General features: G+C 43.3%; 1 protein-coding gene and 1 long non-coding RNA gene across 3 annotated transcripts; one reads left to right on the top strand and one right to left on the bottom strand.

Moving 5' to 3' along the window:
• Positions 1-4,620: 4,620 nt before the first annotated feature.
• On the top strand, positions 4,621-9,249 carry LOC141568910 (uncharacterized). Its single transcript, XR_012492211.1, has 3 exons — positions 4,621-4,778; positions 7,877-8,002; positions 8,758-9,249. It is a non-coding gene; the product is annotated as an uncharacterized LOC141568910 (long non-coding RNA).
• LOC109448004 (intercellular adhesion molecule 5) lies at positions 5,552-16,860 on the bottom strand. 2 transcript variants are annotated; one of them, XM_074320087.1, is made up of 8 exons: positions 16,126-16,860; positions 12,037-12,112; positions 10,445-10,711; positions 9,243-9,563; positions 8,712-8,990; positions 7,899-8,168; positions 6,982-7,224; positions 5,552-6,786 (listed from the first exon to the last, which is right to left on the bottom strand). In XM_074320087.1, the coding sequence occupies exons 2-8, from the start codon at positions 12,092-12,094 to the stop codon at positions 6,578-6,580; spliced, it is 1,647 nt and encodes a 548-aa protein (XP_074176188.1). In that variant the 5' UTR covers positions 12,095-12,112; positions 16,126-16,860; the 3' UTR covers positions 5,552-6,577. The 2 variants fall into 2 exon arrangements, with proteins under 2 accessions (XP_074176188.1, XP_074176187.1); XM_074320086.1 differs by having other exon boundaries at positions 5,552-7,224.
• Between the last annotated feature and the right edge of the window lie 7,784 nt (positions 16,861-24,644).

Here is a 24,644-nt window from a genome sequence, read left to right as displayed (position 1 = left end):
GTCTCTTGGGAACCAGGCCACTGGCCGATAACTGACCCGGTTCTTCCTGAGTGGAAAGAGGCTGACATATTCACTCCTCTCTGTCACACACCAAGTTCACTCCTTAGGTCCGTGGTCCCAGCTTGCTGGACAGTTATAGGTCAGCCACCCCTGGAAAGTATTTGGAGGCATTTCTCACCACCTGTTCCAGCACCACGACACCAAACCCAGGCCCCAAGAATGGGAAGAAATGAAAGCAAAACAACGATGAAGTACAGGAGCAAAATGCCCCAACATGTGCGAAAACAATGAGAGAAATCATAGAATTACTTTTGTGCAGAAATTTTAAGGTGAATACACATTAGGCCCAACTACCCTTAGGAAATGGGAACAAGGCAAAATGGCTTTGGGACAAACAGAACCAGAATTGTTTTGGGATCTGAAATGAGGCAAGGGAAGTGAAGAGAAGATTCTAAATTGGGGATTGCCAATTCAGCGCCAGGTAGATAATTACAGGTGCCAGGTGGATAATTACATAAGTAATGACGGCTGACTGTGAAGGGATAAATCGGAACTGATGCCCAGTCTCTCTGTCCCGGGTATAACACTGAAGGGTGGGGACCAGAGCCACCTAAAGTACTCAGGCCTCTGCTAAGACGGGGCCTATCCAGGCTTGTCATTCAGGACTGCAGGACCCAGCTGCCAGGCCTTCTGACTCTTTAAGACAGGTAGGATGTCCGAACCTTAATGTGAAATCTAGTTTTTAAACGTTGGCAATTAATTCACATTGAAAACATTTTAAGGGGAAAAATTAAGCCAAACACATACGGTCTTCAAGCAGTCAGTGAGCAATTTGTTCTAAGAACAGTGGATTAGGATAACCTGATATAAGGGAAAGAATCAGAGAGACTTGGATTTGAATTCATGCTCATAAATAGATTATTTAACCTCCCTGAGAACCAGTTTCCTCACCTATAAAATGGAGATAATAATAAATTGCCTTACAAGGCTTATGTGAGAATTAAATGAAACATTTCTGAAGTGGTTGACACATTACAGCACTCAAGAAATTGTCGCTGTTTTGCATTGAATTTTGGGGTGTTCCATGTTTTCTGATGGAATTTTTAAATACTTAGTATTAAATATATTCTCTTTTCCTAATGGCATCTCCAATATTTATTTATTTTTAATTTCCTAGTGAACTTAAAAGGGCACCTAAGCACCTGGGCTAAGTGAATCAATACTTAGATCCTCAAAGTAACTGTATTACCCAAACAAGATTTTACAAAGTCAGTAATTCTTTTGCAACACAAATGATCAACTTACTCATTAATCTTCCTGCAAAGTTCAGATTTTTATCTGCTATAATGAATTATCTTTGACACAGGACCCACCTGTATTTATTTTAGATATTTTACATTTAGTAACCTAAGTTCTTGGGGTGGTTGAAAGTTGGAATAATCAGAACCCTAGAGCTCCATTTCTTAGCTCAGAAACAATTTGTCTGCCTTAGATCATTCTTTTATTGTCTGACTTTAAAGTCTTGGAGTTTTGGAGTTAGAAGGGCCTCATAGGTCATTCTAATTCCTTCTGATTTAGGAATCTTACTCTATGTCACCCCTTATAGATGCTATTCACTTGTGTGGGACTAGCGTCAAGGGAATCGCTATTTTAACTCACGCTACTAAACCGCTCTGATTTCAGGGAAGCATTTCTTACATTAAGCGGAAATCAATATCCCTGTAATATCCTTCATTTGGCTTTAGACTTATTTGGCAATCTCATGGTCTTAAGTTGATGTAGTTATAATTAGCACAAATATAATTATATCTCTTGGCTCGAATAAGTGTTTCAAAAGGAAATGTGAGCCATCTTAAGTATTTATTGAATGAATGTGGCAGGAGAGGGGTGCTTACAGAGGTGTTAATAGCTATTAGTAAGAGGATTCTTAAGTGGGGTTGTCATGGCAGCAGTTGACTGCAGGGGGACCCACACTCCAGAGAGTGTCAGTTCAGCTCCTTCTGGGTCTAGCTGAATCAAGTCGACCCCTGCTGGTTGAGAATTCCAAGGATGCTAGTTGATTTTGCAAAATTTTAGAATTTAAAAAGACCTTAAAGACCATCTACCCTAAACTCTTCGATGTGACAAATATCATCTCATCTTTCAGGCCCTCAATTAGGCGGTGGATGGCAACCCCCACTGCAAATTAGAAACACCTGGGATGTTTTCTCAACAACTCTTACGGTAGTAGCCTCCGCTTCCTGTGATTCTGATTTAATTGGTCTGGTGAAAGGATCCAGCAAGAGTGTTTTTCAAAGCTCCCTAGGTGAGTCTAAAGTGCAAACCAGGTTGAGAACTACTACGGAGTTAGGGACCACAAAGATGAGATACACGTGTCACAGCTATTGGTAAAAAGGGGCCAAAGGAGATGAAAGACCTGGCCAGTTTGGGCTCTCCCTGTTTCTAACCAGTCATTAATTGTTTTCTAATAAGCCAGTAACAAGAAGACAACAACTGTGTGATGTCTTTTATGTGAGGTACTTAGAGTAGTCAAATTTAGAGACAGAAAGTAGAATGGTGGTTACCAGGGGCTGGGTGGGGGTGGGTGCAGGGGGAATGGGGAGTTGTTTAGCGGGTTCAGAGTTTCAGTTTTGCAAAATGAAAAGAGTTCTGGAGATTGGTTGCATAACAATGTGAATGTACTTGACATTACTGAACTACAGCCTTAAAGCATTTAAGATGGTAAATTTTATGTTATGTTTATTTTACCACAATTTAAAATTTTTTCAAAGTATTTTTCTCCTGAAAAATCTTCCTGATGGTAAGATTAGTGAGATTTGCATGAGAAAGGTTTCAATTGGCAGAGCTCAAGCAATCTTAGACCCCTGGAATAATGTTTTTCTGACTCCGTGTAACCTTTTTAATTTACTCTCACCTAAAATGACCACTTCTGAATTTCCTCCATCAGCACTGCTGAAGCACACATAGTGACTTTTGTCTTTTATACATTTTCCCTTTCTACACAAGTCCTCCTCAGAATGACAAGACCTAGGCTTCTGGGTCAAGCAAACATGACACTTGGCCTTGCAGTTTTTTAAATTCACTCCCCCTACTCCCCTGTACCTACTCCCCCTGCACCCCTGCACTACACACACACACACACACACACACACACACACACACACACGCTGAGAAACACTTTGAGTGATACCAGTATTAGCGTCACCAACTCCTGCCGGTTTGCAAGAGACTTTCCAAGTTTTAGTGCTGTAAGTCCCATGTTCCAGAACCCCTCAGCTCAAGGCACACTGGAACAATTGGTCATCCTACTAGTAGTCCTGAATCTTAAGGAACAAAAAAAAAGGCAAAGTAGACGAAAGAAAAGAAAAAGAAAAGGAGGAAGAGAGAGCAGAATGAAAAATAGAAAGACAGTGTCCATGGTATATATGTCTTTGGATGGCCGTCAATGATTACCATGGCTTTCTGACTGTTGCCTTGAGCTTGTCAGAATTATGGATGCGATTACCACCGGCACTGTTAGTGTAATAATAAAAACTAATACTTGTGAACTCATGTATACAACACCATGCTAGTGTTTTTACAAATACTATGTCTTTCTAACTATAATCCTATAATAGGTAAATACAATTATAATTCCCACAGTAAGAAGCCCCACTAATGATTCAAGTTATTTTTTCCTCAGGCCTAAAAATAAAGACACTGGAAAGTTACCTTTTTTTCTTTTTTCTTTAACGATTTAATTGGGGAAGGGGAACAGGACTTTACTGGGGAACAGTGTGTATTTCCAGTACTTTTTCCAAGTCAAGTTGTCCTTTCAATCTTAGTGGTGGAGGGCGCAGCTCAGCTCCAGGTCCAGTTGCCGTTGTTAGTTGCAGGGGGCGCAGCCCACCATCCCTTGCATGAGTCAAGGAATTGAACTGGCAACCTTGTGGTTGAGAGCCCACTGGTCCATGTGGGAATCGAACCGGAAGCCTTTGGAGTTAGGAGCACGGAGCTCCAACCGCCTGAGCCACCGGGCTGGTCACCTTGACTTTCTTAAGAGGGTAAATTTTTGGAGTATTAAAGGCAGCTCTTCTCCTGAAGATAATCAGGGTCGCTGCAGTGAAGTGTGAGCTGTTTGCTCTACTGTTCAGAAAAAGAGCATAATCCAAACCTTTTTGGATGTGGGACTCCCTGGAGACAAAGCAGCTACCCTTAGGAGAGAGAGTAGGCAGAGACCAGCTCTGTTATTCTGGAAAAGAGATGTAATGAAGCCCTTTGTGTTTTAAGAATTGACTAGGAGGGGCCATTGGACCCCTGGTTGTGTGGATCCTTGGGGACAGAAAGGGAACAGAATTTTCAAGTCTACGTGGGGAGGAGCCTACTCAAATCTGAAGAGCCTTGCTGGGCAGCTGATCTAAAGTACTGAGCTCGAAGAACTGTAACCCTGGAAACCCATGCAAAGAAGCCACTCCTAGCTGGACCAAGACCTGAGGAAGCGGATCAAGCTCCTGAAAGATCCATGGCAGCCGACCCAGAACGCGGATCTGCCAACCCCCGAGTTCAATGGACTGTGTAGGACACTCTGTCAACAGTGACACCATGTGGCAGTGAGAAGCAAAGGCAGGAGAAGGCTAAGCCTCCAGGCTCTCCATGGTGGAACCAGGAAGTCCTAATGACACCCATCCTCTCTCCTGTTTAGGATTCACTGTGCTTCAGGGCACGGGGCCCCAAAGTGGGGTTTGCACACTAATTCCAGACCTGCGGCTGCTGATCCTAAGACACGGAAATGACTGGAGGTAACTGGATCAGACTGCTCTGTACTCTTCTCTCTTAAATCGGCTTCCTAATTTATTTCTCCAAGTGCTTAATTCAGAAAAGCAATTTATATTATACAATGAGACAGCAGTGGCTACTATATTTAGTGGAAAATTTGAGGCTGGAAAGGTTATTTTGGGGGGATGCGTTTTTTGCAAAATGAAACAATGTTATTTCCAGTCTCCTTCCAGGAAGCCTTTCTTGATCCTGAGTTAGGCATTCTCACACCAACCTGTGCTTTCCCACTCAGAGGAGTTAAGGGGCAACTGTAATTTCCTGTTGACTTGCTCTAGCTTCCCTCGTAGACTGCAAGCTTGTAGGAGGCAGGGACTGTGTTTTGTCCACCATTGACTCTCTCCCCACTGCCTTGTGTGTGTTGAAACCAAAGGGTTATTTTTATACCTAATCCATAATCCTGACTCAGGGAAGTTCTGGGAAGGAGAAATTTTTTCCCTTGATGCCTGATGCTGTGTTCTAGCGAGTGTCTGCAGTTTGGAATTCTGTGGACCTCTCTTTATCTGGAAGTCTGGACTGTAGTTTTGAGGGCACGTCCAACAGGCTGCTGGCCTGAGCTAATGTACCACCTGCCCCAGGCTGGTTGTTTACGCTACCAACTTGACATTCTTTTCTTAGAAATTGTATTCAAAGTGCAACCATGTGGCTTAATACAAGCTTTCAACAAAGACAAAGATGAGGAATACTTTGAGAAATTATAAAATCGCTTTTATTTTTACCATATCCACCATTTCAGTAACCCATATGTGACTGATTTGGGAGAAAAGATCTGCTTTTGATTCCTCATATCTTCTCTTTCCAAAGAACAGAAAGGGAAGCTGAATCATGGAATCACGCAGTGAACATTGTCACAGGAGGAATCCTCCTGAAGCTTAAATAAGTTTGCAGATATATGAGAATACATATTTCTTTATGGAAAGGGAGAATAAACATTGGAACTCTACCATAAGAGCCTGTATAGGTAAAAACAAAACAACTAATATGTCGAATGTGAACGCAGAGATGATTATAATGGATTATGAGAAGGAATTTGGAGCCCTTAACCTATGAGGCCAATTTCATGGAAGAACTCTAACTTCCACTTCAAGGGCAGAACAGTGGGTTAGGTAAGCTGCCTGTCTGACCCAATGTGAAATTTCTTATGCTTTTTATTCTCCTCCAACGCACACACTAGATGGTAAGTTGAAATCTAACCAGCCACTAACTCTCAATGATGTCATCAAGCTTGGGTCTGGGAGCAGGCATTCCAGACCCCCAGATTAGGGGAGCAGGGAAATGGGTAGACAGAAACAGGGTTCCGATTCCTGTCCCTTTTGTTTGGTACTCACTCTCTTCAAAGTCCTGTCTCTGGACTAAGAAATTGGTTCCCACCTAGTCACGAGGAAACCATGAGAAATGAGCTGCATTTCTGAGACATTTCTCTCTTCAGTCTGATGTTTGGGAGCAAAGGGCAGTGGTAATGGGGATGATGAGGCAAGGGCAGCGTCTTATTTTTTTAATCTAACAGTCGATTGATGGAGCATAGAGCCAGGAGAAGAGGCCTTCTCTAGCTAAACACTGAGACTGAAATTCCTAGTGACTAGAGAGAACTCGGAGTACAGCTTGTGGATGGATTGGATACAAGGGACAGAGGGGGCCTGAAACACTTATTTTATGGGACTGCACAACATAAAGGATAATGTCTCTTCCTTTCCCTGCTACCCCTTTACTCCCTGAAGTGAACCCCAGTAGTAGAGGGCACCTCCAACCAAATAGCCATCTCTATTTAACAACCGTGTGCGTTCCATTTTTCGGCTTGTCCAACAGCAAACTGGCTTTCCTCCTCTTTGTCCTTCTCTTTCTGCCTAGAGGGCAATTTTCTCCTCTCTAGCTTGCAGGGCCAATAGTTCCAATATAGTGCTATGGTGATTACACCCACTCCCAAGGCCACAATGATGATGATGAAGATGGTGGAGCTGTTTCCTTCATCCAGTCCTGCCCAAGTACAGAAGACAGAGCATTGGGAGGGTTCTAGGGCAAGAAAATCACCCCACCGCAGCCCCCAAGCCCATTTCTCAGTCTCACCCTCCCCAGCCCACTGAAATCTTTCTTCTTTCCATGTTGGGAGAAGAATCCCAAACCCCTGGGGGATTTCCGTCCTGGGCCTGGCAGCAAGTGAGGCACAGTCACCTTGAACAATGAGAGTAATGTCTTTGCTGACAGAGCCCAGCTGGTTAGTGGCTGTGCAGCAGTAGATTCCAGTGTGGTTCTGGGTGGCCTTCTGTGGTACTTCAAGGTCGAAGATCACTCCATTCCAGGTACACACCAACGATGGAGTAGGGTTTCCCTTTGGGATGCAGGCAAGCATCTGCTCCGTCCCTTCCACCCAGGTCTGGTTGCCAGGGCAACCAGATTCCTCTAACCGTGGCTTATCTGGAAGCGAGTTCGAGTTCGGAAGGGACAGAGCTCAGGGTGCCACATCCCCTCCTCACTGTCATGTTCACCTCTCCCTCCCCTAATCCAAATGCTGTGTCCCCTCCATCCAGCAGCTTTCCCGGGGAGGATCATCAGTCCCCTGCTTTGAGCCACTTCTCTCCTCCCTTCCCTAGGAGCATGGAGTCTGTCTGGGATGTAGCATAGGGCATTTTACTGGATTCTGACTAAATCATCCAGGCCGCTCTATCAGGGGTCGCTCTGGGGCCCCTGCTTCCCATCTTTGCTTCTCAGGGAGTGAGGACAGGGGTAGTGGTGAACCCAGAGATGGGGATTTTTCTACTTTTGAAAATATACATTTTTATGTGGAAATTTCCTCCCTCAGCATAAACTTCAACTATCACTTCCTATGTTCTCAGCCATTGGCCCTCAACTAATATTGCCTGATCACTTTAACCACTTTCTCTTTTCTGTTCCCAGTTTCCCTTAATGTTTCTTCCCACTCACTTTGCTGGGTGTAAGGTAAGCTTGGAGAGCTTTAATTTTACTTTTTCTCTTGACTTTATTTTAATGAGAAAAATGTGGCAACTCTAATAATAAAGCTGCTGGCCAAGACCTCTAGAAATGGGAGACTAATAATCTGTTTTGACAGGAAAGATCAGGCCTATACTCACATAAGACATGGAGCTGGATCGTAGTGGTTTTGATGAACCGCTGACCTTGAACCTCCAAAGAGGCCTCACAGGAGAAATTTCGACCATCATCTTCCTCCCTGGTGGTAAGTAAAAGCCAGGCAGGCTCCCCAGGGGCAGGGAGGTCTGGGACTCCCTGAAGCCAAAGAGTAGGGCTGGGTGATGTTAACACATGCCCTGTGCAGGTCACATTAATGTCTGTCCCTGCAAATGGGTATAATTCTTCGATCTCCAGGATTGGTGGAGGGAAGCCTATAAGGAAAGGAAAAGGAGAAGCAAACATATTTCTCAAACTGGCAGGCACTCCTGTGCTCTTGCTACTGGCATCCCCTGGGTGAGCAGGCACCAGGGGAAAGACTATGGATACCATGACTGCTTCTGTGCGGAATGGCAGCAGCAACGAGGTGGTTTGGAAATTTGAGAGCTTCTCCTACAACAAATGCAGTATGCCCTCACTTGGCTGTTTCTGCAGCAAGGGTAGCAAGATGTCTTTTCACCTTATAGATTTCTTCCTCAGCTCCAATAATTGTTTCTAGAAACAAGTTCAAGGATCCACATTCGCTGTCTAAGTAGGATGGCCTAGGGAAACAGGGTGAAGGCTGGAGAGAACTACTGTGTCAATGCGTGTCTCCAACCTGCCTGCACTTATCAGAGCAAGCTGAGGACTACTGTTCACTGGAGAGTGTGCCTAGTAAAGGTAGCAGGGATGTTTGCAGTCATATCCCCAAGGCTGTACTGTGGGAGTTTTCAATGGCAGAGAACCCTCATGGGGAAGGGAAGAGGCTGGTAACTCACTGTAGACATGCACTGGTTCTCTTGTTTTCTGTTCCATCGGACCCAGAGATACGAGGCAGGACAGCTCCTGGTCCCCAGTCTCCATGGCCCGAACAGTAGCGTTGGCCCATGCTGTGTCTTCTTCCCAGAAGAGAAAGGGGCTCAGCTCCTGGTCTCCCAGGAACATGTGGAACATTACCTCTTTGGCTGGGAACACCCTAGCCACCTCACAGCTCACAGTCTCTGCCATCCCAACCTCCAAAAGTGGAGGGACCTGGATTTGCGGGCGCTGAGAGAATTCTGCCAAGAAATGAGGAAAAGGAAAAAAAGGAGAAAAGCTATGATAAATCATGTTGTGTAGGACCCCACAATGTAGGAAGGGAGTGGAGCAAAAAGCTCTCTGTGCCCCAGGGTGAGTTTAAAGCCCAAGAGGTGGAGCTCAGTTTTCCTCACACTCTCATCCCAAACCCTGTGGGACCTCAGTCTTGAAGGCCAAGGTAAAATGAGGAAAATGAGCCTCAGGTTTGCTTCCATACCTGAGTTCTGACTCACCAAAGCTCCGGAGCACCTTGATGGCTGAACTGGAGTGAAAGAGCTCGCCTCCACGTGAACTCAAGTCCAGCTCTGCACGGCAGGAGAAATTGCACCTGTCGTCCTCCCTTTGCGCTTTGACCCTGATGGTGACCTCGGCTCTTTGGGAGGCCTCAGCCAGGCTCATAAAGTTCTTTCTATGTAGTTCTTGGTTACCCTGGAGGAGGGTAAGGGTGAGGTTCTCCAGGGGTGCTACACGGGGCACATAGCACTTCACTGTAAAGACTTCATCCACGGCCACCCATGCAGGCTGCAGCTCCAGGGTCACCTGCTCTGGTGGCTCTTTAAGACAAAAAGGCGGGTTTGAAGAGAGAAGCCTCTGCACCTCTCCAGAAAGAAATGGGATAGGACAGGAAGCCTGTGATAGAAGGTGACTTAAACCATCTGATCAACAGTGTCAGCCTTCTGCCACCTCTGTCCTAGATGGGACAAGTTAGCCTTCTGGTTCTTCTTCTGCCCATCAAAGGTGGCTAAAGCAATAGCCAAGAAATGTGACTGCTGAGGGGAGGTCCCTTGCTTTGACTGTTGCTGCCATTCTGGAGCACTGTTATCTCTTAAAGGAGGTGTGAGCAGCTTCTGAGGAGCTCTTTAGCATCACACAAAACTATACCCTAGTTAACCACATTCTTACCCCCACAGGGATCACACTTATTCTTAAAGCCTACCTTTGCCAATGCTATTTGCCCATCTGAAAGACTCTTCCCGCCCATCCCCATGACTTCAAATCCTGCCCATTCTGCAGGGGTGAAGCTCAAGAGCCTCCTCTTCCACGAAAACTTCTTCAACTACTCCAGCCTACAAAGACCCTCCTTTCTCCATCCACTATTTATTTTAAGAATTTGTGGCAAAAATTCAGCACTAATTTTACATGTTTTTTGATCATTTATAAGTCAACATTATTAGCATATGCCTCCTGTATTTGAACATATTCTCAAGCACAGATGCCTCGATGCCCTCAATGGTACACTCCTAATTTAAAAGCCTACACCAAAGGGAAATAAAAACAATTGGCTTTAGAATTCCTATAGTATGATGGAAAAATAATAATCTTCATTAAGGGCCCTAATTCTCTCCCCTAAAAGAAGTCTCTAATTTTTCCCTAAATGAGACCTAGTCATGTTCCCCAGTTCTTCTCTTCCTCCCCAACCCTCAGCCCCACTCACGATACATGGTGATGCCCAGGCTTGTGTCCTTCTGGATCCCGGCGCAAGAGAAGAAGCACTGCAGGATGGAACTCTCTGTGATATCCTCCAGGAGAAACTGCTTCCACCGAGGCCCTTTGCCCACCTGGGTTTTCTTTAAGAAAGTCTCAATCCCGCTAGGTCCTGGGTCTGGACAGGTAGTGCTGCAGTTGACCATTAGGGACTGTCCAAACTTTACCAGGGCCTGATCTGGCCAAACAGAAACCTCAAAGAGCTCTTCTGTGGCTCCTGAAATGATCAACCACATATGCCAGAGACTCTGGTGAGGACCACAAGACGCAAACAAAATACAGAGCCTATTTATCTAGTTATAGGTTAGAGACTAGGAAACCTACCCTGAATGAAAAGGTACAGGGGAGTAGACAAGAAAAAATACCCTGATGAACAAGTTAGAACTCTGATTCCATCACCATTCCCTCCATTCACCACCTTTCTTGGGATCTGATTTCTCCATTAGTGTCACTGTGGAAACTATGGAATTGCTAAACGTTATTCCTAGGAAACCATTCATTCTCTTCTTAAACTTCCAGAAATCTTGGAAACTCCTAGGATTGGCTGCTGAGGGCCCTCATGGTAGACCCCTAAGAAAAAGAGTTTTGTTACTTGTACTTCAAAGCAGTGTTTCTCTCAAATTATGGCCCAAGGAGTACTGTCACCAGAACCACCTGGAATGCTTGTACAGCTGCAAATTCTAGCTCCACTTCAGACTGAATGATTAAGAACTTGTGAAGGTGGGACCTGGAAATATCCAAGTGAACAAAACAAGCCCTCCTGGTGACTCTTATGCATACTAAATTACGAGAACCACTAATCTAAAAGTGACTCTCAGGGTTACTCAATTCCCATGGAACTTTTCACCTCTTCACAAAGTGTGACTTCCATTTTGCTTTGGTGGTAAGTTAACAGATGTTTTTAGATACTTAAGAGTTTAGTCTGTTAGGGAAATCTTCTCAGGTGCAGTGAGAGAGACATCTTTCTCAGGTAGATTTGAGATGCTCGATGTAGGTAAGGAGCACAGTCTCAGGAAAGCTTCCCTGTAGGTCCCCGTTAGCTACTCAAAGTCCACCATCTCCTTCATCTCCCAAATAGCCGTCCCCTCTGGGAATGCACACTCTTGTCGCAATGTTACCCACCAAGGCTCCAGTTCCTTTCTTGCATTTAGAGAACTCACTCCTCTGAGCTATGGGCTCTGTTCTATTAAAATCCAATTTGTGACACAAAGGGTGGCAACAAAGAAGTAAAAAATATTCTCAAGAGCAGCAAAAGGACAGTCCTGGGCAGCAGAGAGCCAAGCAGAGAAGGTATATATATTTCTTAAGGAGAGTTTTCTCTGATGGTCTATTATCCTGTCCCTTATTTGGGCTATCCCAATATGGCCAGAGACACCTAGATTCTGCGTCCTAGTGATCCAAGAAATAGGAAGTCCTCCCAAGGGTCCAGATGAGTGAATACGAAAGTGTCACCCTACTCAGGACTTCTTTCCTCTTCCTCATTGCCCAGCCACCTGTACCCTGGCACATACTGGCTAAAGAAACTTTCCCAACTAGACTCACCTGGGCAAAGGATCAAAGCCAGCAGGGCCCAGACACCAAACAGGAGCATTTTCATCATTATGAGAAGGGCCAAAAGCTAGAGAGAAAGAAAGGAGACAAAAATGCTGGAGAAAGTGACAAAAATATATAGAAAATTCTTTCTTTGATATTGTTAAAAGTCAGCCCCTTTCCTGAAACCTCTCACAAAGTCTGGAGAAATTGAGCAGTGTCAGTGCTGTGGGCGGTACCCAAATAACTTCTTGCTTCTGTTTATTTCACTTTGCTTTATGTGTATAGCAAAAAGACAAAGGAAAATAGTAGGAGATATTAAATTAAGTGAAAGTCCTGTCAAAAAGACACAGGAAAATAATAGGGGATATTAGATTGAGACTCCTGTACAAGCTTGTATTGCACTTGCCGTGTTTCCCTGAAAATAAGACGTAGCCGGACAATCAGCTCTAATGTGTCTTTTGGAGCAAAAATTAATATAAGACCTGGTATTATATTTTATATTATATTATGTTATGTTATATTATATTATGTTATATTATATTATATAAAACCAGGTCTTATAGTAAAATAAGACCGAGTCTTGTATTAATTTTTGCTCCAAAAGACGCATTAGAGCTGATTGTCCGGCTACGTCTTATTTTCGGGGAAACAGGTATCTATTTACATGTTTGCCTCTAGCTGAGTCAATAGAAGAAAGCTGTTAGCATGGAAACATGAAAAACGAGGTCTAGAGAAATGATATTTGGCAGTGTTTATCTAGCACTGTCCAGTGGACAGTGACCCTGACTCTAGAAAATGTGGTCATTAGAGTCCTATCCTCTGATATAAGGGAGAAGTGTTTCATCAGGCCTCTGTCTTCAAGACCTCTATGAAATAACCCTCAAGATAATCCATCTCTTTCAGATGTGCCTCCATGTTCACCAAGCAACCTTTGGACTATAACTTTGGCTAAGTTAAATCTAAAGTGTCCACTTCTCCTTTCTCCACCAATCCATACCAAGATTTTTGTTTCAAAACCTCATTCAAGCTAACATCTTCTAAGAAAGGTTTCTTGATTAACCCTGTCCAATTCACAATCCCTCACTTAATCACAGTATCTCTACCTCACTTTATGCCAAGCGTAATTTCTGAAACTATGTATATTAGAATTTCTATCCAGATGTTTAGGGGGGTCTCAGTCTGGTTGGAAATGGGGGCTAGAGGCTGTGTTCGCATAGTTAAACATATTGGTTTTAAAAATGTATGTTACAGATCAATAAAAATAGCAGTGTTTGAAGTATTTTTTTCACATTTTACATAAGATTTAGAAAATATCAATTGTTCATATCTAATATTATTTTGAAAGTGGCATGGAAAGGGTGAAGGAAAATGGCCTTCCCACTGTTTTAAGGGCATGTATAACACTCATTTAGCTGTACAGTATTTTAAAAAATATCAGTCACATTAACTCATCCATTGTAGAATCCCAATTAACTTTTGAATTCCTTGAGATAAACTGCTCTCTTCATAACACCTACTCCAAGCTAGGCACTCACTACTGATGTATATCTCATTTCAATGACACTTTCTCAATCACATCTGTCTAATAATTTCTAACATTTAGTAAACATATACTATGTTCCAGGCACTGGGCTGAGTGCTTTAGTTTATCTCACCGCAATCCAATGATTATTCCTACATTTACAGATGAGGAGATGGAGCCCAAGAGAGGTAAAGTAACTTACCCCAAATCACACAACTAATTAAGAGGTAAAGCCAGAATTCAGACCCAGGCATCCTGACTGCCGAGCAATGCTTAGTACTCCACTGCTTCTTTATAGTCAATGAGTCCAGACTATGTGTGCATTGATGGGGCCACAGTGTCACAAACAATTCGGAATAGAGGTTAAGCTACGAGCTCTTTCTATTTTATTCCTCTCTCCTGAGCTTGCTGATGTTACCTTTCTCTGCAAAGCCTGATCTTGCTGTGAATTAATCTCATAGATTATGTTCTGCTCCTAGAGCCTTAGCTAAGAAAAGACTTCCCACCTCTGATCACTATAAGCCTAGCTAGTGGGTTTTCCCTTGTGGTTGCCACTAGTATATGTCCATGCCCCACAAACAGATACAAAAATTCGAGGGCGGGGTCCATTTTGTTTTCGTACTTATGTACTGACACATACTTTGTTCTCTGTTATTTCATGTGTTCCCCCCAACCCCATTTTCCCACAGCTCTAATATTTCATCCTTGTTTTCACGTGGCATGTTATGATCAGGTACTAAAACATGAAATTTTATATTCATTTTCTTAAGGAAAAAAGACAGCAGCAACCCTTATAGAAAACAAATTCCTTTTGCTTACTCTGTAGATAATATCCCAAATATAAGGTGTACACTGTCTGAATTTCTAGACCTGTGCTCCAGCCACTAAAGGGTTGCAGGGAGCGGTGGACAGAGAGGGGAGGGCCACAAACACTGAGATGGCCGTGTAGCATGACCTTGACTTCCTTTCCAAGTCTGGGATTCTCACCATCCATTTATATTCCAGGGCGTCTTGCAGTTTCTTAGACACACCTGAGTCACATCCAGCCTTTGCACTATCTCTTCCCTCTGCCTGGAATTCGCTTCCTCCTCCCCAATACTCCTTCACCCAGTTCCATGTAGCTTTGCAATGAGGCCAGCCATGACCACCTTCTTTTCAACCCTGGGTGCCCCTCTGCACCACAGCACACCCTTAATCGATGCTACTGCTTTCTACGCCCATAGCACGCGCTTCTCCCTCCACCACACTCTCATTTACTTCCCGGGCCTGTTACTACTGTCTGCCTCCCTCCCTGTCAGCCCATGAGGGCGGGGCCCTTTGGTTTTTTCACGGATGGATCCCAAGCACCCAGAACGGTTTTAGGTGTTCAACAACTTTGAATGAATTAACGAAGGAAGGAAGGAATCAACGAGTGAACGAACTAGATAAAATATTGACAAATATTTGTAAGACGGCCCGTGTCCACCGTTTGGATTCAAAGCGTAAGACCAGTTCTTGCTCGGAAAAAGTTTCCTCACTAAGCGTGTCCACAACGTGGCTCTCACGCTCTCAGCCCAACAGGCCATGAGGCTTTTAAAGGCAGATGGTGTTTAAAACATTAAAAAATATGTGGAAAAAAATACTTCAATGAGTGCGCCTCAGGGCTTCGGGCCCTCTAAAGCGTGAGGCGGCGAAGTCCGCCATGAGGCCAGATCTCCATAGATTCGACAGGAAAACCAAGAGGAAACACCGGCATGATCCTATGCAAACAAAACAAAACCTAAATCCTCACTGAGGGTCGCTCCTCGTTGCTCCCGCCACTCCTAAGGTCGCTCAGCCTATCCGCCCGCTCCGCCGCCTCGCCGGCTGCGTTCTCAGGTACCGCCACGCGCTCAGACCGTTTGGTGGCGCCAAGCGGGGGCGCGCGAGGACGCTCCTGGTCGGAAGCTTCCTGATCTACCCAGAAACTCGTGACGTCAACGCAGAGGCTTAGCGAGGGTTGGCTGAGACAAGTGGGGAGGGTCGGAAGCTAAAGCGGAAAGAGGGGTGCGCAGGGAAGATGAGGGTAGGGAATCCTGGACTGTGCTTGGCAGAAAGCGCATATTTGACTGAAGTTAATCGCAACTAAGTAAAGCAAAGTGAAAAACGTAAGGAAAGGGGTTGTTGTGGCAAGTAATGTCTCTATAGGGAAAACAAGGGGTTGTCCTCCCCTGTGCTTGGTCATTTGTGGTGCGGCCACTTCGCGGGGGAGGGGGGGAGTGGGCTGTGCGCTCCCCTGCCTTCCGGTGTGGTGCGGTGGGGTTTGTTTGTTGTTGGACTTCGGTTCATCACCGGCTCAGAATCTTACCCGCTCTCAGCTCTACCTGTGTGAGCTGGGAGATGGAGTTGACAGGACTCAGCCAATATCTGAAGAGCCCTTTCTGTGCTCCGCCCTCCGTATACAAGTCACACGCTTGAGCAAACTAGAATTTCCTTTCTCACTTCCTACCAAATGTGTCTGTGCTCTTGCTCCCCCCCCCCCCCCCCCCGCCCAGGACGGGCCAATGAGCCATAAAAATGGGGGTGGACAAGTAAAGCCTCCTCTGTGGCATCCTCACCTCGAGACCCCTTTCCGCAGCTTTATGTCAGACGCCTTCCGAGGGTCCGAGGGTCGTTTCTCAGAACATTTTCCCTGAGCCCAAATTGGGCCATTCTCATGGGCATCCGGTTGTGCTCTTGGCTCCCCCTCTGTCCTTGGGCTGATTGTGAGCCCTGGACTGAGTTCCTTGGTGCAGTGGGGGAAAAAAATATTTTTTTAAAGATTTATTGGGGGAAGGGAAAAGGACTTTATTGGGGAACAGTGTGCACTTCCAGGACTTTTTCCAAGTCAAGTTGTTGTCCTTTCAGTGTTAGTTGTGGAGGGTACAACTCAGCTCCAGGTCCAGTTGCTGTTGTTAGTTGCAGGGAGTGCAGCCCACCACCCCTTGCGGGAGTAGAACCTGGCGACCTTGTGGTTGAGGGGACACACTCCAACCAACTGAGCCATCTGGCCACCTGGGAGATGAGTGGCAGATCATTGACTTCATTCTAATTGTGGAGGGCACAGCTCGCTGGCCCGTGTGGGAATTGAACCCGCAGCCCCGTTGCCCAGGCTCCCGCTCTAACCAATTGAGCCACCTGTCTGCCTCCAAATTTTGAGGATTTGGGTTTGTTTGTTTTTTCAGAAGGACAATGATTACGTGCATCCATTATCTCATTTAATATAACTACTTTCGAGGGAGGCATTACTATTAACCCCATTTCATGGATGAGGAAATAAACTTGGAGAGTCTTTACTATTCTCTATATGGGGGTGATGGGGCTGGGAAATTATTCACGTAGTTGGCAAGTTTGTCCAGTGTAAGTCTTAAGAACTGCATTTCTTTAATTTTAGACTAAGTGAGTGGCTTGGCCTGGGGCTAACTCCTTTGGGGGGCCTAAGGCAGCTGCCTTTCTTCTACCCAGGTTGTACCAATGCCTTGTCTCCTGTACTGACAGCATGAGGCAGAATGTCAGATGGAATAGAAGAAGCTTTGGGGCCAGACAAACCTGTCTATGAATCCCTCCTCAATGTCTTACTAGCTTTGGGACTATGGGAAAATTACGTAGCTTCTAGTTTCTTCATATGTCAAAAGAAATGACATTTAGTGTATATATATGTATATACCAAATAGGTATGCAATAAATGGTAGTCTGTCTTCCTTTTATAGTGTCAGAAAGGCCTTTCCTGACTACCTCCCTAAAATTGTCAGGCTTTATTTTTCTTTACAGCACGTATCACTACCTGTTGTTAAGTTAAATATCCAGTGGTGTCCTAGATCAGCTCATATGGGCTAGCCCATCTCTTCCCAACTCTGTATTTAGTGATGTGAGGTTGGTAGCTTGAAAACAGCCATGGTGGAAGTATTTACATCACTAAAATTGTCAAAGGTTACAAATTATGCTTTGTTTGTTTTTTTCTTCTTGAGAACTGGTTGTTAAACATCTACCAGTATACCACTGTATATATCTATTTGTTTATCTGTTTATTGTTTGTAGACTATATGTCATGATTTTTGTCTGTCTTGTTTATTGCTGTATCGTTAGCACCTAGAACATTGCCTGCAGATAGTATACACTCAGTAAATATTGAGTTATTCAAGAAGCTGAGAATCTGTGAAAGAGTGATTTCAAACCTGAATTTTCTTTGTGGGGAAGCATCGCATACTCCTTCAGAGGATTGTTAGCTTTGTGTTGGCTTTCCATTTTCATTCTGCTTTTCTGCTCCTTGTCCCCAAAGGTGGTAATGAAAATGAGAATTTGGATCTGTCCAGAGAAGATAGCACCACCACCTTCTTCAAGCCAACAAGATTGGTTTATCATCCCAACCTCTGACATCCTCTAGTAGGAGAGAATGTAGGAACTATGCTTGTCAAAGACATGCCCTCAAGTCATCCTAAACCCAGACAACTCAAAAGGGCAAACTGGGAGGACCCTGATATCATTTCTCCAAAAACATATTTCTTTTACATCTTCATAAAGTTCCCAGCAATTACTATTGTATAGGCTAGTTTTAAAAGCTTTTGGATATTTCTGGGAAGTTTGAATTGGTAGGTTTTTATTTTGTGTTCATCGTAATAGTTTAAGGGGTATTAAATTTGTCTGAAGTCACAGGATAATTTAAAGTCCTTATGAAAATAAGAATATATGTCGAAATTTATCAACTTGTGCAATTTAAATATGTACAGTTGATTGTGTCAATCATATTTCAATAAAGTTGTTTTTTAAGTCTATGAAAATATTTACTATTCATAAAAGTATTGTTCAGTATCAATAATCAAAATTTCAGTTTCATGTGAGACTGTTTTAGCATTTGGGGGAATTTTTTGCCTATTTCTCAATTTATATGTCACTTTAGTATGTTATTTCCAACAAAATGGATTTATGATGTGGTTGCTCCTATTGATTTCTAGTAAATTTCTTACTATACCTCATTTTTAGCATATTCACTTTTTTGTCCTTTACAAATTCATTTTCCTGGTTAACACATATCAAATCTGAGGCTCTATCACAGTAACCCCTTTAGGCCACCCTCATTTCTCATCCGTGGCTGTGAATGATTTTGGTCATTCATGTTAAATATTTCTGCAAAGTGCTACCAAATCAACATCCTAATCACTCCTTGCTAGAAACCAAAATTTCTGCACTTATACTGGGCATGATTTTTTCAGCTGCTGCTTTTTTCAGGTACTTTTGAATGTCATTTTCTGTTTTGTAACACGCTTACATTTGTATCATCCTTTTTCCAATTCCTCAATGCCGTATCAGCCTTAACTTTCATTTCTTGAATTAAAATCTTAAATTTCAATATCTTTAATGCTGTTAATATAATCCCATCTAATAAAAATAGCCATGTTGTGTAAAAATAGATTTTTAAAAGTTCTGGTAATTTTATAAATTGGTCACTTAGTGAATTAAATTGTGGCAAACGGGCTTGTTCCAGCTGACCTATTTTATGAACAGTGCTTTCCTAGAGAAGTGCAGAAGTTGTGCCTTCCAATGGATAATTGCTTTGGCCCAGGTAGTTGTGGTTGTGAGACTGGGTTATGGAAGAAATCGGTTTGAACCTGATAAAAGCAAAGCCAGTTAGAGGGCTCTTGTCTTTTGAAGCTGGGTCTCTCTTTTGACTGTTTTACTTGGTTTCTAGGGTCCCTAAATCTGCCGCTTCCCTAATCCCTCAAGAGTCTCTTTCTCCCTTACCTGTTTTTTTTTTTTTTTTTTTTTTTTACTCTAGGTTGTCAATGCCTGACTCAGAGGCAACTTGTTGTTTATAGAGCCTAAGTGGTTAGTTAGGACTAGTACAGTCTTAACAAGAATTAAGAGAGCAGATAGATTAAGGGTTAAAATCAGGAATCACCTTTGGTGGCCCATCAGAGACACAGTGAGGAGGATAAGATCTGGGCTAAGGAGTAAACAAAGAAAAGTCCAGGAATCCAGGTGGAAGGTCACCAATCAATGTCTACCCAGAGCTAGAGTATAAAGAGCAAGAAGGATTTGAGAGCCAAAGTGAACTGTTACTGTTTAGCTGGTTTTAACTTTCTGCCCTGATGGATTAACTCCTGATCATGACCAACTTGGAAGAGTTCTGAGTGGTGAAGTGGAGATAACTTTTATTAGTGTTATTTCCTGAGCAGGTGTTGTTTCTGCACTGTCCCAGTCCTGGAGTTCACACTGAAGGTGTTTCTGGATGGAGACAGAGCCACAAACAAAAGCCATAGCTTACGAGGTCGGACAATGGAGGTCGGACAATGAAGTTCGCGAACTCATCCTACAAAAAGTGCTACACACCTCATTGCTGAGTATCACTACAGTCACCTTCGAAGGACTCCCCTTGGGAAGCTATGCACCGATGCCAGCTCCTAGTCCACCCTCCAAAGCAATTTTGGAACTCTTTTTCTGGAATGGCCATCAGAGCTGTCATCATACTATCCTTGATGTCCTAAATGTCATCAGAATGTCTTCCTTTCAATATTTCCTTTATCTTTGGGTAAAGAAAAAAGTCATTGGGGGCCAGAGCAGGTGAATAGGGAGGGTGTTCCAATACAGTTATTTGTTTACTGGCTAAAAACTCCCTCACAGACAGTGCCGTGTGAGCTGGTGCATTGTCCTGATGCAAAGAGCCATGAATTGTTGGCAACAAGTTCAGGTTATTTACGTCTAACTTTTTCACACAGCCTTTTCAGCACTTCCAAATAGTAAACTTAGTTAACTGTTTGTCCAGGTGGTACAAATTCATAATGAATAATCCCTCTGATACAAAAAAAGGTTAGCTACATCTTTGCAACAAGTTTGCGAACTTAACGCATAAATTTAGACTAAGTGCTGTGGAAAACAGGAAACAAATTGATGATGGCAGTTGGAGGATGGGATAGGAAGTCATGGAAAACTCTAAAGGTACTAACTACATTTGAGTTGGCCTTAAGTAATAAACAGATACTTGCATATCAGAGAACTGGGGAAGAATACTTATTCATTAAATGAATATGTACTAGTATTTAACTTGGAGTCAGATACAGTTGTAGGTACTGGGAACACAGTATCAAACAAAACAAAGCCCCAGCCTTGGAAGAGCTTGCTTTCTAGTGATATAGGCAGAAGAACCACAGCATGAAAAGACTTGATTTGTTTAGGGAAGGGCAAGTTCAGTGTGGCTTAATGGTAGAATATATGGAATGTTGGTAGAAAATAAAGCTAGAGAGGTAGGTGGAGGACAGAAGAAAGAGCCAATTATGCCGTGCTTAGAAGCTTTGAAATAGACTTCTGTAAGTCATTGGCTATTAAACATTTTAGAGCTATGAAACCATTTCTGCAAAAAAATCTTGCAATGTCACTCAATATATGAAACAATAAAAGTAGAGCTCCTTGGTTGAATCAGGGATGGGAGGGTAGAGGGAGGTAGAGCAGGGGACGAACTCCTAGCTCTGCCCTCTCACCTCATCTCAGCTCTCCACAACAGCTCTGAGAAACCTGAAGAACCACAGTGCATTTAAAGCTCACTGCTGAAGGTAATGGAAGGCACACAAATATGAGAAAATGGAGAGATATGATCAGATTTGCTGTCTTGGACTAAAATTGGCAAGGAGAGGAGGTAGGATGGCCCATTAGCAGAGAAACCAGTTGGGTGGGTTATAGAAGAGATGCTGAGGACCTGACTTAAGGTCGGTAAGATAGATCCAAGAAAGATTTAGGAGGTAAAAGCCAACAGACCTTGGTGACTAAGACTGAGGGAGATGAGAGAGGGAGGAATGGAAGATGGTTTCAAATGAGAGCAGAATGAAGCTCCTTAAGGCTTTCTCCATTCTCCTCTTTGCTTTTGGTTGCAGGTGCCCTGGGGATCCAGTTGGGTAATTCCATCTTCTTTGGCTTTCAGTTGCCTGTAAGACCAGTTTGAATGTCTCAGCAAGGCAAGGTTGGCCCTTCACCATGTCTTTATGCCCCTAATCAAGCTAGATACAGGAGAGGAGACTGGATGGGAGAACAATGAGACATTGATTTTGGACAGATGGGGCATCTATTGGGGAGTTGAAAATATGGATCTGAAGCTCAGGAGAGAGGTGGGGTTGGAGTTAGCGATTTAGGCTCATCAGAACGTAGACATTAATTAACAGTCTCATGCCCTACTGATGGAGCTAGCCGAGCACCGCTAATAGACAGTAATTAAAGGAATGGGAGTAGATAAATATGTCTGGGTAGGTCATGTACTTATGGGGAGCTCAAGATAGACTCCTAGAAGACAAGCACCTATAGAGACCAGAAGGGGATTGAGGATAAGTTAGAGATCCCAGTGGAGACCCTTATCTTTGTCTTAGTGGTCTGTTTTTCACTTCTACCAGTATCTCTGGGTCCAAATTCAAGAGCCAGGAGGTAACCTTTGGGAGGGTCTGAGAAGGGAACAGGAAGAGGGCTCTGAGACCACAATGCCACTGAGGTCTCTGAAAGTACTATAACTGTCTACCTTCCATGGGAAGAGAACAAATGGTAGACTCATGTCCCAGACTTGGGCTCCAGAGAGTCCGGTAATGTTACCTGGGCTGTAGCCCTGAAGCCCACTTTTTGAATTGTGGTCTACGCTTCCACTATTGGAAGTCTCTGCTCTCCAGGAGTTTTACCTGCTAAACTGTGTTGACTATGAAAATGTGTGTATTGAGAACCGTGACCTCAATGTGCCCACATAAGAGGAGCTTTCTGTCTTACGTTTGATGAACCAGCAAAACTGATTCTGATTCTCCTCACCCTGTACTGTTTCATGCCTTTGAACCTTACTGTTTTCTTTGCCTAATTCATTCATAACCTCTTTTGTATAACCTCCTCAAAGATGTCTTCACTAATCCCTTCCCCCTTTGAAGACCTCCTCTGTTTCCCCTTGGTACCTTGTGAATACCTTTATCTTAGCAGTCATCACATGGAGAAATGATCTATTTATGCATTTATCATCTTCACTAGAATATATCAGGGACTGGCACATAGAAGATGCTCAATAAGTGCTTTTCAAACAGTGACTACAGCATCTGCTGCTTTACCATCCAGCCCTTCTGCTCTGGCTGGGCAGTGCCCCAGGCCTGCCCCATGACACATTGTCTGGAGATGGATGCTCCAGCAGGGATAGGCTCCTGGTATAGCCCCAGCAGTGCTGCCATTGTGGTAAATGTTTCTGCCATGACCTGACTATTCACGTTACTTCTCCTGAAATTCCAACCTCGTGAGGGCCATCCATACTGAGGAATGATTTCTTTGCTGGCTTGCTCGAGGGACCGTCTTGCTCATTTGTCTTGTGAAATCTTTGGGGGCTATTTTGCCCACGAAACAGCTGGGTGAGGAACCACAGAGCCCACACTGAAAATTGTCCCTTTAGCTCTGTCTTAAATACTTTATTAGATTAAACACTTCAGTTCTATTCAGTCTCTTTGAACATCTGTAGATGCAACAGGGTCCAGAGTAGGGAAATCCCTCTTCTGAGACCATAGAACATCTCAGAATAAAATTTTGAAGAGTGGTCACTGAGCAGAATAAATATCAAGAGAAAAAGGAGGAAGCAAAAAAGGCGTCCCAAGTTGAGGGAACAAAGGCATGGAAATGCTGCCTCTGTGATGTCCATGATCACAAGTCCTGTAATTGGCTGCACTATTAGGTCCTCTGGGGGTAGCAGTGGGAATGGCTTTCCTCCTCCCATCTCTGTCGATTCTTCAGCATTAATTCAGTGCTCTCTTTTCACAAGATTCTGAATTGTGCCAACATGAGGTATCAGATCCCATGTGTCTATTGGGTGACCACCAATATTATCTCCTTCTTCAAACTAAAGTGCTCCAGGAAACATTTTCTGATTAATTAGGCCCTACCAACCTCCTTTTCTCTGAGTCCCCACAGCACTTGCTTTTCAGTTTGGACACTGTTTCTTTGCAACTAATAACAGATCAGAGGCAATAACAGAGAAGTAACAGCTACCAACAAGAAGTCATATATAGTGGTTAAGTGCCTGGATTGTGGATTCTAGAGCCAGATCAGAACCATGTTTGAATCTCAGCATCATCATGGTGAGAGTGGGCAAGTAACTGAACCTCTAATTGATTGATTTCTAATACAGAGGTTAAAAATAGTATCAATCTCATATGTGTTGTGAGGATTAAATGAGCTAATACGTGTAGTGAATGCCTAGTAAATGTTAGCTGTTCTCTGCCTACTGTCTAGGATATCTTCTTGAATCCCTACTATGCCTTACATAGCTCTATAGTCCCCCTAACACCTTGAGTCTATTTTATCATAGTGATGAACTCATGTCGACATTATCTGTTTATCATTCTCTCCAGCTGCACTTGATGATCATTCACATGTTCACACACATTTGTTGAGTAGGTTATAACAGTGATTAAGGGAGACACAATATGTACCCAAAATAATTGAAAACAGGTATTCAAACAAATACACATACATGCATGTTCATAGAAGTACTACTCACAATAACCAAAGTGGCAACAGGCCAAATGTCCATCAATGGATGAATGGATAAATTAATTGCACATATAATGGAATATTACCCAGCCATAAAAAGAAATGAAGTATTGAATCGTGCTACAACATGGATAGACTTCGAAAACATTATGAAAAGTGAAAAAAGCCAGACACAAAAGACACATGTTATAAGATTCCATTTATATGAAATAATCAGAATAGGTAATAAATAATCAGAATGGATACAAGGGATTAGGGGGGTGGGGTAATGGGAAGCAACTGCTTAATGGACATGGGATTTTCTTGAGGGGTGATGAAAATATTTTAGAACTAGATATAGGTGGTGATTGCACAACACTGTAAATGTACTAAATGCCACTGGATTATTTACTTTAAAATGGTTAATTTTATGTATTGTGAATCTCACCTCAGGGAAAAAAAAATAGATAGTTCTTACCTTGATTGAGTTTATATTTTAGTGAGGGACTCAGATCAGACAGTGAACCAGTGCACATATAAACAAGTAATTACATACTGTGATAATCACTTGGTGGGAAGTAATAAGGGGAGAGAGGTTCTGAGATGGGAAGGGGCTTAGCAGTTTGGGGAAATT

The sequence above is a fragment of the Rhinolophus sinicus genome, linkage group LG15 (genome assembly GCF_036562045.2).
Source record: "Rhinolophus sinicus isolate RSC01 linkage group LG15, ASM3656204v1, whole genome shotgun sequence".
Taxonomy (NCBI): domain Eukaryota; kingdom Metazoa; phylum Chordata; class Mammalia; order Chiroptera; family Rhinolophidae; genus Rhinolophus; species Rhinolophus sinicus.
Note: the sequence above shows the minus strand (reverse complement) of the source record. Positions and strands in the feature narration are given on the sequence as shown.

Coding starts and splice junctions, on each gene's coding strand:
- LOC109448004 (XM_074320086.1), bottom strand. CDS start 12,094: ATGATGAAAATGCTCCTGTTTGGTGTCTGGGCCCTGCTGGCTTTGATC. Junction 9,564..10,444: donor CCTGGGCATCACCATGTATC/GTGAGTGGGGCT, acceptor TTTGTCTTAAAG/AGCCACCAGAGCAGGTGACC. Junction 7,225..7,898: donor GATCCAGCTCCATGTCTTAT/GTGAGTATAGGC, acceptor ACTCGCTTCCAG/ATAAGCCACGGTTAGAGGAA.